Source organism: Sebastes fasciatus, chromosome 5 (assembly GCF_043250625.1).
Source record: "Sebastes fasciatus isolate fSebFas1 chromosome 5, fSebFas1.pri, whole genome shotgun sequence".
NCBI classification, from domain to species: domain Eukaryota; kingdom Metazoa; phylum Chordata; class Actinopteri; order Perciformes; family Sebastidae; genus Sebastes; species Sebastes fasciatus.
Window position 1 is genome coordinate 22,225,987 of NC_133799.1, and position 16,371 is coordinate 22,242,357.

Here is a 16,371-nt window from a genome sequence, read left to right on the forward strand (position 1 = left end):
AAAACTCATCAAAGCGTGACTGCGACGCTATTTTAATCTGCTCACAAAGTTTCATTTATTTTTGTAACTTGTGTTCTGATGAATGCATAGAAAATGAACAATAATGACGCCCCTCATACAGTATATGCAGTATGTATATCATTAACTTGAGTGAATCATGACCGTATATCTTAATGTGTAGATGAGACATCCATCCATCTGATTTAACTGGTATCTAAAAAATGAAAATATGACAAACCCCCTGGAAAGAAAAACAACAGATTAAAATAAAAATGTACAACACAAAGTTTCACAGTGACGGGGTCACAGGTGTATTGAGGGTTGAGTGACCGGATGACTGCTATAAAAACATGGGACAGGGCAAAGACATCATCGTAGCAGATAACATAGCATGCTCTATAAACAGTGTGCTTCATTTTTATAAAACAATACAATACAAAACAGTCTAGCACAATTTCCAGACACAATGGTTTCCATATTTACAGGATGAATTCAGTAAAGGACGATGGAAATTATCACCAGACATTACTGAAAATGCAGACTGATGTCAAATCAGTCGGGTAACACAGTCACAGTTTAATAATTTAAAGTTGAATCTGTAAAATGTGTTGTGCAGTGTTAATGTGGATGAACACTAAATGAAGTAATATGGGACTAAGTTGTAACTTAAAAATTAGTTTTCACCTCTAATACAGATCCAGGTCAGCACCTCCATCAACTTCACAACTGCCTTTGGGGGAAATGGAATAAATTGCTTACTATTAAGTCTAAAGGTTGTGGAGGTCAAATCCTACTCTAATTAAAAGTGTAGAAGTCAGTACCATCTGTAACCAACCGAGGGCAGCAGAGTAACACAGTTAGAGCTGCAGTCGCTGAGCAGACAGGAAGAGAGGTTTCACTTCCCTTCAGATCAGGAGTAAACCTCGAGGTTATCAGTATACAGTTATCAGTACTTCACCTGTTTTCTCTTTCTCTCCAAATTATGTCTGAAGTTATGACAGAAACTGGATTCAATGCTGGTTTTGATATTATTAAAACTACCACAGATTGCTTTGCAAAGGCCCAACACTGACTCATTGTGCATCTACTGTACGTGTCGTGAATTCATGTAAAATAACCAAAAACATTGAATTACATTCTTTGCAGTAGAAACAGTATTCATCGGCGACTGGGTTAGCTCAGTTGGTAGAGCGGGCGTCCATGTATCAAGGCTTGGTCCTGACCGCGGTGGCCTGGGTTCGAATCCGGCCTGTGGCCCTTTCCGCATCCACTCTCTCTCTCCCCCCTTTCCAAGACTCTATCCACTGTCCTCTCAATAAAATGGAAAATGCCCCCAAAAAAATAACTTTAAAAAAAGAAACAGAAACAGTATTCAAATAGGTGACACTTTAAAATAACTGTCATTTGTAAATGGTGAATTGAGAGTTAATTTAACTTAGTTAATAGTTATTTTACTGTTAACAATGATAATGATAATAAACACTGATTAAATTATTAGTTATTGTATCATTAGTTTGTGTGAATCAGAATAATTAGTTTATAGATTATGTACTGTATCATAGCTGATAAGAGACGATAACAATTACATTCTGATTACATTAGAAAAACATTTATTAACCGTTTATTGTTGTACACATTTGATATGCTATATTAAGTATTCGTTATTGATTACCAAATGATTAGTAAATCTTTAAGAAATTGTTTGTATGGGCCAGAATTTAATTTACTATTTACCAAGTATTAACTATCTATCCAATTCATGTTTATAGACAATTTACAAATAATTTATTAACCATTTAACAGGCTAATATAATCATCAGTCGCAACTTTATAATAGTCATCCAAATAATGTTTATAACCATTAACAATTAACAAAGTGTTACAAATATCTGGCCCAACTATCTATGTTATATATATATATATATTAATTATTAACAAAAACATACATATATAGTATATCAAATGTTATAATGTGGGCAATTATAGTATTATAACAGTGTAATAACTATTAAGTAAGTTTAATTAACTATCAATTCACCATTTATAAATGATGGTTATTATAAAGTGTTACCCATCTCTATATATATATACTGTATATAAACAGTTTGAAATCACCTTCATAACCACTTCTACTTACAAAATGCTATACAGCGATCTTAAGAGGCATATATTGTTACGTTAAGTTAGCGTCCAGCCATTTGTATTATAGAATAGAGCTGCATTGATTAATCGATTAGTTGTCAACTATTAAATTAGTCGGCAATTATTTTGATAATCGATTAATTGGTTTGAGTAATGGTTTAAGAAAAAAAAGTCAAAATTCTCTGATTCCAGCTTCTTGAATGTGAATATTTTCTAGTTTCTTTACTCCTCTCTGACCTCTCTGACAGTAAACTGAATATCTTTGAGTTGCCGACAAAATAAGACATTTGAGGACGTCATCTTGGGCTTTAGGAAACACTGATCAACATTTTTCATAATTTTATAGACCAAACAGCTAATCGATTAATCGAGAAAATAATTCCCGCCCTATTATAGTGGCGATGTCTTCCTAGAAAACTCCCTCTCCTCTCTGGCTCAGTTTCATTATGACCTTTGTTCCAGTCTGCTAGTTTTCTTTATTACATTTGCATTTTCCCCTGCGTGTCTCAAAGACATCGAGGTTGCTGAGGAGAATCACTTCCCCCGCTGGTCAGCCAAACCTCCCCACCGTCACTTACAGCCAGAAATAGGCTGGTGAGCTGAAACCTGATGAAAACGCCCTTCATGATTTGTTGTGTGAGCTCAGGGATCGGATGACATGTCTGGATATCGATGATTTGAAAAAGAGACTTTTAACGGTAGAATTACAGTAGAACAAAAAAAAATTGGATTGATCACTCAACAATACTATAAACAACCACAAGGATATCAATGTCAATGATTACAAAATATATAATACATCTTATACAGTATATATCCTACCTATACAGTGTGATCTATTCAACTTTGGGATGATTGCTCCCCAACAAATTTACAAATAATACATGTTATTCAAGTGTTCATCTTTTACACACACAGTTCTGTTCAGATCAAGAGGGCAAGAGTTCCGTTCTCATTCCCAGGGCGTCAAATACCAATGCTTTGTCACGGCCGTCGGCGTTCGATACCGATGCACAAGGCACCCTTTAGCGCCGGTATGAGCGCAGACCTCCACCAGGGAAGGTTTCATGTACATCCCAGGAGACGGCTGTTTGTATCCCGTGCGTTAAGTTTCACTGTCACTTTACAATCAGCTGATCGTTCGTGTCCCGTGTTCACAACGTGAAGTCACATTTTCACTGTAAAAACGTAGTCATTTTAAGCCCAACCATGTTGTTTTTTCCTAAACCAAACTAAGTGGTTTTGTTGCCTAAACCTAAGCAAGAGTTTTTGTTTGCTTCACAACATTAAGCACGTGTTTAGTGCGACCGAAAAAGTGACGCCGAGGGGTCTGACAAAGCGTCAGTATGTGACGAGTTGGGATGAGAACGTGTCTGTACTGAATAAACAATGGAAAATCTGGTGTGCATCTGCATGTACTGATTTGTCACCACACAAGTGAGCATTGGGTCCTTTAACTGTAGCTTAACCTGTAGAGTCCTGTTTTTGTTTCAAACGGCTTTGACCTACTTTTAGTGGCATCCAATGAGAAGTAGCTTCTCTCTACCACATTACATGGTGCTTTACGGTCAAATTGGCAGTGTTGCAGAGTCTCTTGGTGTCTTAATGTATTCTGTATAAACCCACCATCAGCGAAAAAAACAGAGCCTCTATATTTATGTCACAATAGTGCTCTAAAATCCTGACTGTAAATAAGTCTAAATATGCAGTATATAGCTGGAACTATTCTAATACATATTGGCAAGTCCTTGGCATTCATTGAGCACCACCCTGTTATAATGTATTCATGAGTTTGGGGATAGAGAGCTTGAATCGCCTCGGATGGAGCGGAGAGGTGAAGTCCTTTAAAGACGCAGAGGACAGAGTTCCTTGTAGGGAAGAAGGACGGATTTGGCGAGAGATTTGTCGAGGTTAAAGACTGGTGGGACTCTGAGTGATTTTGTTGCTTGGTCTTTTAACAGTCTATTCAAGATTTTGAGACATCTTCATACCTTTATAATTCCTCTGCACAATAATGTGAACACACAACGAAGGAATAGAAATATATCAAATCCATGCAGCTTTCCTTTTGCTCTTATATACAGTAGTTTTATAACAAAACCTCTCAATAAAATGTCCTATAAATAACTGCATTTAGTGTTTTGCAAGCACAAAGGTCCACTCCAGTGTCTCGTCCCTCGAGCTTGTATCAGGGAAAGAATACTAATGAGAGAATCAGATCCGAGTAATCAAATCATTTTCATGTTGAACTTGCGTGCCCCACCCTGTCCTCCGCTGGCGGCGGGTCCATCCACCTTTCTGAAGGAATACTCCACTGAGAAATTGTTCTTGTGCTGCCCTCTCCCTCGACTCCACACAAACAGCAGGATGAAACAGAAGAGGACCACCCCCAGGAACATGATGCAGCCCATCGCTGTGGATATGAGGATGGTTTTGAGGTCCAGAGTGAACTTCAGGAAGACTCTGGTGTCATTCAGATTCGTGTCATTAAGGTCACCAGCGTAGTACGTGCGGTTGGCCATAAGGGCTGCGTCTAGTGGCAGCCCGCTGATTGTAAGTGTGGCAAAATAGGTGTCATTTCCACCAGCGTTGCTCGCTATGCAGATGTACGTTCCGCTGTCTGTCACCTGGGCGTACCGTATTTCTAATGTGCCCTCTGGTAACACAGTTAAGCGGCCGCTGCTCTTTGTGGTGATGCGGCGGCGTTGAGGAGAGATCCAGAATATCACCGGTGTCGGCTCACCTTCTGCTCTGCATATGAACGACACCACCTGCCCCTCGCGGGCAGTCACCTGCTGCAGTTTCCTGTTGCGGATTTTGGGCTTCTGGCAGGTGAAGTGATCAAAGAGAGCCGAGTCAGAGAAAGCGTTCAGAGCGCGGCCCTGCACCTCCACGGGCGTCATACACACTGGGGAGGCGCCGTCGAAATTGAGGGTCTTCCTGCGCTGAAGGATCCAAAGCAAGCGGCAGTCGCAGGCAAGAGGGTTCCCGTCTAGACGCAGCGTCTCCAGAGTGTTGACGGACTGAAAGGCCCCGTCTTCCAGGGACACCAGGCCGTTAGTGGAGAGGTTGAGGAGGCGGATTTGCCGTAGACCGCCAAGCGCATACGGCTGCACTACCACCAGGTTTGTGTTGACCAGATGCAGCTCCTTCAGCCTGACAAGGTCCCGCAGCGCCCAGGACTCCAGCACAGAGATAGGGTTGTAGGAGAGGTTGAGGCTAGTGAGGTGAGCCAGACTGCGCAGGGCAGAGGTGGGCACGGAGGTGATGTTAGTGTGAGTAATAGACAGCCAGGATAAGTTCAGACCCTGCAGGCTGTGAGGGGAAATGTGCTCCAAAAAGGGCCAGTGATCGATCTCGAGGCCCCGCAGGTTTCCCAGCTTACGGAAGTTCTGGTCCTCTAAGGTGGAGATGCTGAGGTAGCGGAGCCGCAGAGCCACCAGGTTATGCAGGTAAGACAAAGACTGGCCGGACACAGACGTCAGGTTGCACCTCTCTATGGTCAGCTCCTTCAGCCCCACTAGACCCAGAAAGGCCTTGTTGGAAATATAAACTAAATCATTGTCTCCAACTTCCAGGTTTTTCAGACTTTTCAGGTCTTGGAAAGTAAAGTCCAAAAGAATTACAATGTTATTCCCACTGAGGTCCAGTGAAGTTAGGTTGGACAGACGTGAGAAAGCGGCCATGGGGACCAGTTTTAATTGGTTACCCCTCAGTGAAAGCGACTGCAGGTTCTGGAGACTAGAGAAAGCGTTCGGTTCCAGGACGCTGATAATGTTCTCGCTCAGGTCCAGCTTTTCAAGACGGGAATACGGAAGCATGTCACCTTGCTCTACCCAGCGAAGTTTATTCCCACTCAGGTCCAGGACCTTGGTGTCCGGTGGGATGCCATCTGGCAGTGCGGACAGGCGTTTACCGTAACAGGACACAGTCTTGGATTTTGCAATGCACTCACAACGCTGGGGGCATCCTTGACCCTGGGTGGGTGACACGGTGATCATCAGTAGCAAGAACAGGAAAGGCAGGAGCCAGCCTACGTCCTGACCCAGGCTCACCCCCATGGCCCTGCTTTCCTCTGCTTCCTCCTGCTCCTCAATCACTGGGCCAGACACCTGAGGAAAGAGAAGAGTATGGGAAGAAGAAAAAGAATGGGGGGAGGTCAGAAAGAATGAGAGGGAGAGACAAAGAGACAGACAGTGAGACAAATTAATTAAACTCAATTCCCCTCCAACAGCAGCTATCAGACACTCTAAATGAGTGGAATTACTATTATACAACTATAATTGACCCGGCACAGCGGCAAAATTAAAGCTAGAGCTCCAAGATAATCCTCAAAGGAGAGAGAGTCTGTATTCAGTTGAAAACAGTTTGATTTACAATGGCTTTGCAAAGCAGTCAGGTTTTGAAATCATATGCCAGTAAAAAAATCCGCTAATAGCTTTGAGTCAATTTTATAACTGATGGGTGTTTTGCTCACTTGCTATTTCATACATTGTAAATGAAAAAGGGAAACAGGGAAATTGAAAATCTATTGTATTCATAAGACCTCATGTGAGACATCTTAAAATGCATGAAAAAGGGAAACAATTGCAGCCTCGCAAACGCCTTTAACAGCTAATAGCTCTGCGAAACACACTAAAATTTGGTCAATTTATACAATGTGGAAGCAGAATAATAACAAATAAACTCTCCGTGGGAGAAAATACCAGCATGTAAAAAGGCTAAATAAAATATGACAGTGACACTGAACAATCCAATCACCAGATTGGATCATATAGCAGAGTATATCCAGGCGCTGTGTCTTTGCCTGACAAGGTCACTGGCCATAGCAGAAGGCTACGACTCAGTGCATCACAATAGCTCAGTCCATCACATCATCTGCATAAGTCTCTGAGGCATGAGGCTTATCATGAGGAGCCTGACCTGCCTATGGGTTTCATATGACACATACACACACATGCACAATTCCACCCCTCTGTCTGCTGGCAGCAGAGTAGTAATCCCTTTATAAACCCATTGTGAAATACCAACTAGTGGGACGGAAAGTAACTCCAGGAAACATGTTCCATAACATCGTCATTATTGAGTGGTGAAGCTGACAAGTGTGTTAAATGATATTGAAAGGCCACTGTGACTATAACTAGTTCACACATCAGGAGGTCCCCAACCTACAATATGTGCTGGTTACGTCACGGCACGGTGCAACACATTCTCACTCCCAACTCGTCAAATACCGCCGCTTGGCCAGCGCTCCTTGGCATCGGAGACCTACACACAGGGTACTTGTGTTACTTTTGGACAGACCAGGGATGGCGTGTCAATATACATTTGTTACATGCATAGTGTCCTTTCAAAATAAACTTCCGTTTTCACAGGAAGTTAGGTTTAGGCAACGCAACCACTTAGTTAGGGTTAGGAAACGGTCGTGGTTGACGTTAACTTCACTGACTAACGACTCACGTGACTAACGATACCAATGAGTCACGTGACTAAAGACTGGGGTGACAAAATACGTAAAGGTTACTTTTAGTTTCACACGGGACACGAACTGCGCTGTCCTGGTTGAAAGTCTTGTGCTTGTTTGACCCGTCCACCACCACTCCCGCCCAGCCTTAGCGGACTCTCACACTATTAATACTACTTGCTCTGGATATCATATAAAGCCCCTTTAAAAATAAGGAGACAGTATTACATTTTTAAAATCCCACCTGCTATTATTACAGATCACTTCATAACTCATGTAATGTCCCTCACCTCTACACATGTTCAAATTTACAATTCACCCTGGCTCCGAGATGAATATTCCCATTAGCCGATCTGCCACTGAATGAAATTAACTGTCTGAAATGTGAGCAGAACTGTCTGATAGCAGACAGGCTCAAAATGAGCAGAACATTGTAAAAAAAAAGACACTAAATATGAATACTTCGGATTTTTACAAACCCATTAGTAGTATCAAAAAAGACACTGTGGCAGACAGTAATACAGGCTGCCAGCACCTCACACACACATACATGTGTCAGACATAGCAGCCTGACACGTAGCCTCTCACACATTTTGTGTCACTCTCGGTGGTCTAAAAAGGTCCACTAGAAAAAGAAAAAGATCCTTCTGTAGCCAAAGGAAGTCACTGGCTCATGCTTTATAAATGAAAAAACAGGCAGCTCAGGCATTGCTAAATTTCGTGCCGATTTATCATTACACTTTTATGAAAAAAAAAAAATGTAAGGATCAAAATCGATGCAGCAGAACCAGAAATATCATCCTTTTTATCCCACACATTCTTCTTCGTTGTCTAGACCTGGTGCCTACATTACCCACAATGCAAGAGTGTTGATAGTTCGGTAATGTAACCTCAAGCTGCTAGCCTCAACCAGAGATGAGGATCGTGCTACAGAGGCATAACTACATAAATACAAAATAAATACAAAATAAATAAATAAATGTAAAAAATAAAAATAAATACATAATAACTAAAATGGAAACAGAAAGAGTAAACAGTGAGATGATCATGATCTAAACCTCTGTTCTTCACTGAGTGGACCAGCTTTCACCTACTTGATACAGATATTTTCAAAACTAATCTCTCTGATGCTGCAAACAGACTGTTTCCATAATGTGCATGTATGATGTTCATTAATTTTACTAGCTACTTGATCATTTATTTCGTAATCCATAACGTTTAATCTATTTCATTCCAAGAAGGATTTCTTGGATTTCTTTTGCTAGGAATCTGATGTTATCAAAAATGTTTAAGTGTGCTATCATCAGTGACAGAGACACTTCTCACATCTGGCAGGTAGGAAATTGGCTTAGAGGCTAACTTTGGTATATTTCAACCTGGATCATATTTCCCATTTGTGTCTAACTGACCAACGGGGACAACAATTTCTGAAATTGGTCCAGTATTGAGGGAGAGTGCTGTAGACGGCAGCTGTGAAACGAGCTGCAATATAATCCTACTGGGTCCACTAAAAGTGCTTGTTTTTGCCATGACAGGCTCTGATCGTTATCATAAGTGTCTGACATTATGGAAAGAGTCTAGCTCAAGGACAAATCTCATTCTGAGATCTGGTGAGGTGACGTGTTGCCGGAAGGTGGGATAGTGGAATACATCCATGGTGGAAATGTGAGTTCCAGCCGGGCAGACTTTGTTGTGTTTGAGTACAGAGAGCGTAGCTTAGTGTTATCTAAAAAAATGTCAATGTCATGGCTGAATATTTAAATGATTTCCACAATGTGGATGAGGTCTTTGAATTTGATGGCCGCCCAAACTTATTTGAGCCAGAGTATAGGGATATTCAGATTTCACAATGAGACTTCTCCTTGAGCGGGACTTGGACACAATAACAAACAGACCAGATCAAGAGAAAGGTAAGAAAAAATGATCTTTAGGGTCCTTTCCATAATAATGTCAGACACTGATAATAACAATCTGAGCCTGTCAGTGGCAAAAACAAGCAGTTTTAGTGAACTTATCGTTACATTGACGCTGCTCACTGCCCTCGCAGCTTGTTTCGCGGCTGCCGGTTACAGTGTTCTTCCTCAATACTGGTCCAATTTCTAAACTTGTTGTCCCCATTAGTCACTTATACACAGACAAATGGCAAAATAAGATCCAGGTTGAAAAATACTGAAGTTACCCTTTAAAACTGCATGTGTGTGAGTGGCTGCTCTCATTAGACAATAACTAAGAATCTAAATCTTTAATGGTGTGCAAGGCTGTAAATATTCTACAGCATTTATCTCTGTGATATTTGAAAACAATGTCATAAAACTGCATGTACTTTAAGATGCAGTGACATCTGAAAGTTGTTAAGCTATTTCCATAAACAGCAGGTGGGCAGCGACTGAAACAGTAACCACAAACTTCCTCCTCCTCCTACTCTTCCAACCCCCACCCACCGCCTACCGCCCACCGCCGCCACCCCATATTTAAAAATGTCAGTCACGTGTTTGGTTTTCCGAACCCATATCTGGTAGCAGTCACTCACTAATGAGCCCAGAGGCCCCCGGCCACCTAATGCCCCACAGGTCAACAGAAGGTGGATAGAGCTGTGTGCACTCTACTGTATACAGCATGATCCCCCCCTGTGAGCACCGGCAGCTCCACACAGAGGCTACTGTTGCCTGGTAGTAAGCTGAAGTCAAAAATAACCATTGTTATCTTTGATTACGCAGCACAACGGTGCTCTTCCCTGCTGACCTTCAGCTGATGCAGGTGACAGAGGTGCTGCTGACGGGAAGGAGCTGTTTGCTCTGAGAAAAGAGAGTCTGAACACCACATCGCTCAGTCCTCGTATTACATTTATACTTTACTGAACATTGCAGTAAAGTTCAGTTATGTAAAAGCTCGTCTGTGAAGTCACAGGATGTTCACCAGGCCGAACTGCACCAGCTATGTGTGGCAAGCAGAATCAATATGCATTTCTGATATAAACCGCAATGCTCGGATCAGCTTCGAAAGGACAATACTGTAGGTGTCTAATGTTGTCATGGAGACGCCTGCACCATCTCCCTTCACAATCCCCCACCCCCTTCAAAACTCTCTTCATAGTCTCTGGCTGAAACACACCTGTCCACTAGACGCCTTCAGCAAGTTTCCCAGCCTGCACCACTGCTGCTCATCTTCAGTAAATATCTACGTTGGTATTTTCATATCACAGATAGTTAATATTTCCTAGTTGCTGTTTTCATGCCTTTCTGTGCCTTAACTCAACTTGTTGCATCTTCTTGGTGTCTACATTTAGGTCCCGTTTCCTGTCACCTGCTGCCAAAAAACTGTGACGAGACAGATGGCTACTGTCTGTCATTGTTGAACAGATGAATTATATATGAAATCATTGTCAGTATATACTGTGCACACATCCAGCAGCATTAGGCAAGGGGTCAGTTTTCTTTATCTTATCATTTGGTTACCAGGCAACATTTAGTCATCCAGTGCTTGCTATTAGAAAAAGTGCCTGAAGTAATGTTCTATTCTGGAAATGGCTCAATATTTATACCTTTCAGTTTGGAGTGTTATGCTGGACATCTCAGGTGTCGACTGTACAGTTTTATATGTAATGACTTTGTAAGGCCAAAGGGCTTAAAGAGACACTGCCAGCATCATCAGGTAGTTTGCTGCCGCCTTCAAGTGCATGAAAGTTGAACAGATGTTATACTTAAAAGGTATAGAATCAGATCGTATTGAGCTAAGAGGCTGATTGACCTTTTCACAGCAGACATTTTGACTTCTCATAGTAAGAAAATGAGTTACTAATAACATTAAAGATGGCTCCGTTATATTCAAGTGTCCTACTAAGTCGTGACAGTGAGCCAGCATGCACAATATCAGGACCCTTAAACTGAAGCAGCTAAATGGTATTCAGCCATCATTCATTTTATTATTTATACCCGTGCTTTTCCTACTGCAATATGTCAAAATGTCTGCTGTGAAAAAGGCTTTTGAGCAAAGACTGTAGACGTGTTTCCATTCAATCGTCAAGCGAAATTTAAGCGAACTTTTGAAATGTTGCAAAAAAAAGAAATGCAAATTAGGCACGTTTCCAATAAACTCGGCTAAGTTTCGTCAGAAGTTGGCGCTATAGGCTTTCATAGCATGCCAAACAAAACAAACATACAAACACCACCGTAGCAAACATATTACGGTCTTCGATACAATTTGAGTTTCTTTTTTAACGCTGATTTAACAACAATGCAGCAGAGACTTTGAGGCAAATTATTCCAAAGAGAAATTGATGAAACAGTTGATCAGTTATATGAATGCAGAATTTATTTGGTGGAGGCGTTTCTATAATCCGTTTATTGTATCAACTCTTTCTCGACAAAGGCAAAGAAACCCCTCAAGCGAGTGTAAAAACGTTTCTGTTTTATCTGTAGCTGTATGTTTCCATACAGCTGTAACAGTGACACTTTCTCAGAAGGGTATCACCAAAGAAAAAGTGAAACATACTCTCTGTAAAATCACAACAGCCTTTTACGCACTGCCACCACGTGGGACATCCTCCACTAGGTACTACAGAAAGAGACTCAAACTGTCATGACAGTGAAAGACGGAGTACGAGCACAGATCAAAGAAGATGGCTTTCATACTGTTGTTGTCGGCTCTTGAGATGCTTGAAACTGCAGCTCACGCTTGCATTGTGAAACAAAGTTTAGGTGACACGTTCAAGGAACACATTCATGTTGCCTGAAGCATTCAAATACTTAAGGATATGTTGGCTTAATAAAAGCCACAGTACAGAAATCCTCTACTTTTGCTATAGTCAAAGATTATTTCACATGTTCTAGTGTAGAAGTTGGCTATGATTGATGTGAACACCTAAGTAACTTTGAGTATTCAAATTTAATTGAAGAACAGCTTAAAGTTACTACAAAGAACTTTCATTTTGTGTTGATTTTGGTGGCCACCTGTGGACAAAAGGAGTAGTGTTTCTATGAGCACAAGATCTGCAGCTGCCAGACTCCCTTTAGAAAACCTCTCATTTTACTGCAGCAGGGCCTGACAGTCTGCCCCGCTCAGTCCTGGTTCTGGTTCTCCTGTGCCTCCCTTCCCTCCAGCGGGCCCACTAATACGGCCAAAGCGGGCGGTGAGCTCCGGGTCCTGCAGCCGCAGACAGACGCTGCAGCCGCAGACGGACCCTGCTGCCCCGCTGCAGCTTCTTAGGTCAATGCCTAAATGCAACCATCTCACGAAAGTTTCGCAAATCAAAGTTACCCATCTAGATGCGACCTTTCTGATGAACCTGCATGAGGTAAATTGTTCCGTCTGACGTCGCAGGGAATCGGACTCGATGACAGGCATTAACAATAACGATATAAAAACAGACAATCTTCTCGCTGATGGTCCCGTTTGCTGATGTAGGTCATATAGAAGCATCAATATTACATTGAGACCGTTTCATAACCAGTTAAAAGTTCATTGTAGTAACTTTAATATACATATTTTATTCAAATCACTGATGCACATGAATAAACCACTGCCTCGTAAAGCAGTCAGATAACAATATCCAGTACACGTCGGGGTAATGGAAGTCGTCTGCCGTGATTGCAATGGCATCAACAGTAAGCAGTCTTTAGTCGGGAGCTGATGGAAACAACTGGGAATATGAGGTTATTAAAATTTCATTTAAGAGCGGAGCCGTTGTTGATGCCCCGTTTTTCATGATGTCGTACAGTAAATAGAGACTGCTGATGATTAGTGGTTAGTGCCACTATCTTACTTGTCTCTGAATGCCCCATCTCGTCTAGATTAAACTTCCTATTTTAACATAAGCCATTTTTGTATTCAACTCAGCGTTTAATCTATTAAACACTAAGTTGAGAATTGATTTTACGATTTCAATGGCTGTAATATGGTGGATATCACTGATCTTTTTGGGTCCACCACTTTGGTTCAGACTGAAATATCTCAACAACGTTTGGATGGATTGCCGTGACATTTTGTGCAGACATTCATGCTTCCTCTCCTAATGACTTCTGATTTTTCCTCTAGCAACTCCATGAGGTTGACATTTGTTCTAGGTGAATTGTCTCAGCAACTTTTGGATGAATTGCTGTAATTTTTTATACAGTAATTTTTCATCCAGGATGAAATGGAATCATTTTGGGGATACCTTTACTTTTCATAGTGCCATCATCGGGTCAAAGTTTAAATTAGCTTTTTATGATCAACTACCTGCGAAACTAATGACATCCCATCACTTTCAGCTGTACTTTGTGTTTAGTGCTGAATTGCAAATGTCAGCATGCTAACACGCTAAACTGAGGTGGTGAACGCGGGCTGCAGTCGAAAAGTAATTTTTGCTTAGGAAGGTTCCTAACGGAGTGAAATGACCCGGAAGTATCTCAATAGCAGCCATAAAAGTTCTTCTCCAAATGCTAAGGAAAGGTGCTTCAATGCTTCCTTTCTTACCTCTTTTAGCAAAGAATACACTGGACCATCCTTTATGAAAGGAAAGGAGATAATGCCGTCCCACAATTCCTTGCGGCCGCAACATTTAAAGCGACGCACCATTCGGCCGTTCATGAAAACAAAACATCGTGCCTATCTTGCATAGATTTAACAATTACAGTAATATTTGGGATTCATGTTAATAAATAGGCCTCAACATCCATAAAGGAAAAAGTAAAGTCCTCAAGGTCAACACAACCAGCGAAGACTCAGTGACCTTGGAGGGAACAGCACTGGAAGAAGTAGAAGCCTTTACATACCTCGGTAGTGTCATCAATAAACAGGGCGGAACGGATGCAGATGTCAGAGCCAGAATCGGCAAGGCAAGGGCTTCATTCATACAACTAAAGAACATCTGGAGCTCCAAAGAAATCAGCCGGCGGACAAAGCTCAGACTCTTCAACTCCAACATTAAACCAATACTCCTCTATGGTTCAGAGATGTGGAGGACAACAAAGACCACAACAACAAAAGTACAAACATTCATAAACAACTGCCTGAGGCGCATCTTAAACATCCACTGGCCGGATACCATCAGTAACAATGATCTTTGGCAAAGAACAGGTCAAAAACCTGTTGAAGAAGAGATCAGGAGAAGGAGATGGGGATGGATTGGCCATACACTCCGGAAACCCGGTACCAGCATCACCAGGCAGGCCCTTAGATGGAACCCACAAGGCAAAAGAAGGAGAGGCCGGCCCAAGAACACCTGGCGCAGGGACCTTGACACGGACATCACACAGAGCGGGCTGACATGGAAACAACTGGAGAGGAAAGCCCAGGACAAAAGACTCTGGCGGACTGTGGTCAACGGCCTATGCTCCACAAAGGAGCAAAAGGCTTTGAATGAATGTTAATAAATATGAGTGGACAGTGACAACCATTTTGTTTCTCTATATTATAATAAGTAGACAAACTGAACGGTTGAAGTCACATTATTGCACATAGGAAATATTGATATTGAACAGTTTAATTGATATTGCACATAGAGTGAATCAGTCAGTTGTGGTATGTACGGTCTACTGGAGCAGTGTTGATAATAAAGTGTGACAGCAGCAGAAAAGAAGGACCTGAGGTATCTCCCCTTCACACACCACGGGTGAAGCAGCCTGTCACGAAAAGAGCTGTTTAGCCTGCATGAAATAGGATGGTAAGAACGCACGGGGCGAAGTGTAAGATGCGCTTTTTGTAGTCCATGTTCGGAACATTGTAGTTTTATCAACGCGGCAGACCCACGTCATTAACCTCCGCTCTCGTATCATAATTACGGAGACTAATGTAGGCCAAAGTGCAGTCTGATTCTCTTAATACCGTGGTTGTCCTTCTTCTTCACATCTTTTCTTGACCTCATGACGTTTCCCATAGAGGTCAAGAACAAGTGGTTAGGAAAGTCATTAGGACGTAATTCTTTGACTTTTTTCGACCACAGCCGTGGTTTTATCTGCTCAACATCAGCATGTCAGCATTGTCATTGTGAGCATGTTAGCATTTAGTAGTAGAAGTAGAGTCTCACAAAGCCGCTAGCTGTTTTTAGTTTATTTCTGATCGCTGTGCTACAAAATTAAAGATGCTAACTGATTGAGTTGATGTCTTCTTAATTACAGTTGGAGTTTAATTGCTTAAGTGGTATGCAATCATCGAACGATTACGGCCGTCCATGTCTCCTCAGATTGCCAGGTGTGCCCTCTCTGCAGCTTCAGTCAGCGTGGGTCGTCCTGAGCTCACAGTCTGTAAAGTACAGAGTGGATGACCTGGTATTCGTGCGTTCTCTGACCGCAGCTCAATTAGCATCCAAAACACTGCGCATACCCGGTGAGTTAGAGTTAGAGTGTGGCCTTTGAGCTAAAAAAAAAGAAGAAGCCAAGTGAAGGTTAGATAGCAACAGAGCCAGATTTAGACAGTAAAGTGGGCTGTGGAGCTGCAGGGGCATGGGGGTTCAGTGAAATGTTCTGCCACCTCTCTGCCCCCCTCCTCCCCTCACCACCTCTCCCTGAACAAACCGCTACATCACAGATTTCTGAGACTACCCTCACTCCAGCCTTTCCTCCTCTCTGGCCTTTTTTTGTTTAAACAGAAGCTATTAGGGGGTTTGAAAGACAGCAAATTACGCTAATGGGCCTTATGCAAACGCTGTCCTTCTCAGCTATTCAAAATAATGGATCGTGAGGCCCCCACATGTTTCAGCATGAGGACATTAGGATGGGAGCAGACAGAGGGCACCGCTGATGCTCGGCCAAATCGTACACATTAAACACGCACACACCCTATTCATG

The 16,371-nt window shown here is 42.1% G+C and overlaps 1 protein-coding gene across 4 annotated transcripts in view; it reads right to left on the minus strand.

Annotated features, from left to right (window-relative positions):
• Window positions 1-1,381: 1,381 nt before the first annotated feature.
• lingo3a (leucine rich repeat and Ig domain containing 3a) overlaps window positions 1,382-16,371 on the minus strand; it is an 80,393-nt gene continuing 65,403 nt past the window's right edge. For all 4 annotated transcript variants that reach the window (XM_074635813.1, XM_074635812.1, XM_074635815.1 and 1 more), the window contains one exon: window positions 1,382-6,254. In XM_074635813.1, coding sequence (XP_074491914.1) covers window positions 4,371-6,203 — 1,833 coding nt within the window. In that variant the 5' untranslated portion in view covers window positions 6,204-6,254 and the 3' untranslated portion in view covers window positions 1,382-4,370. The remainder of the gene's footprint in view (window positions 6,255-16,371) is intronic.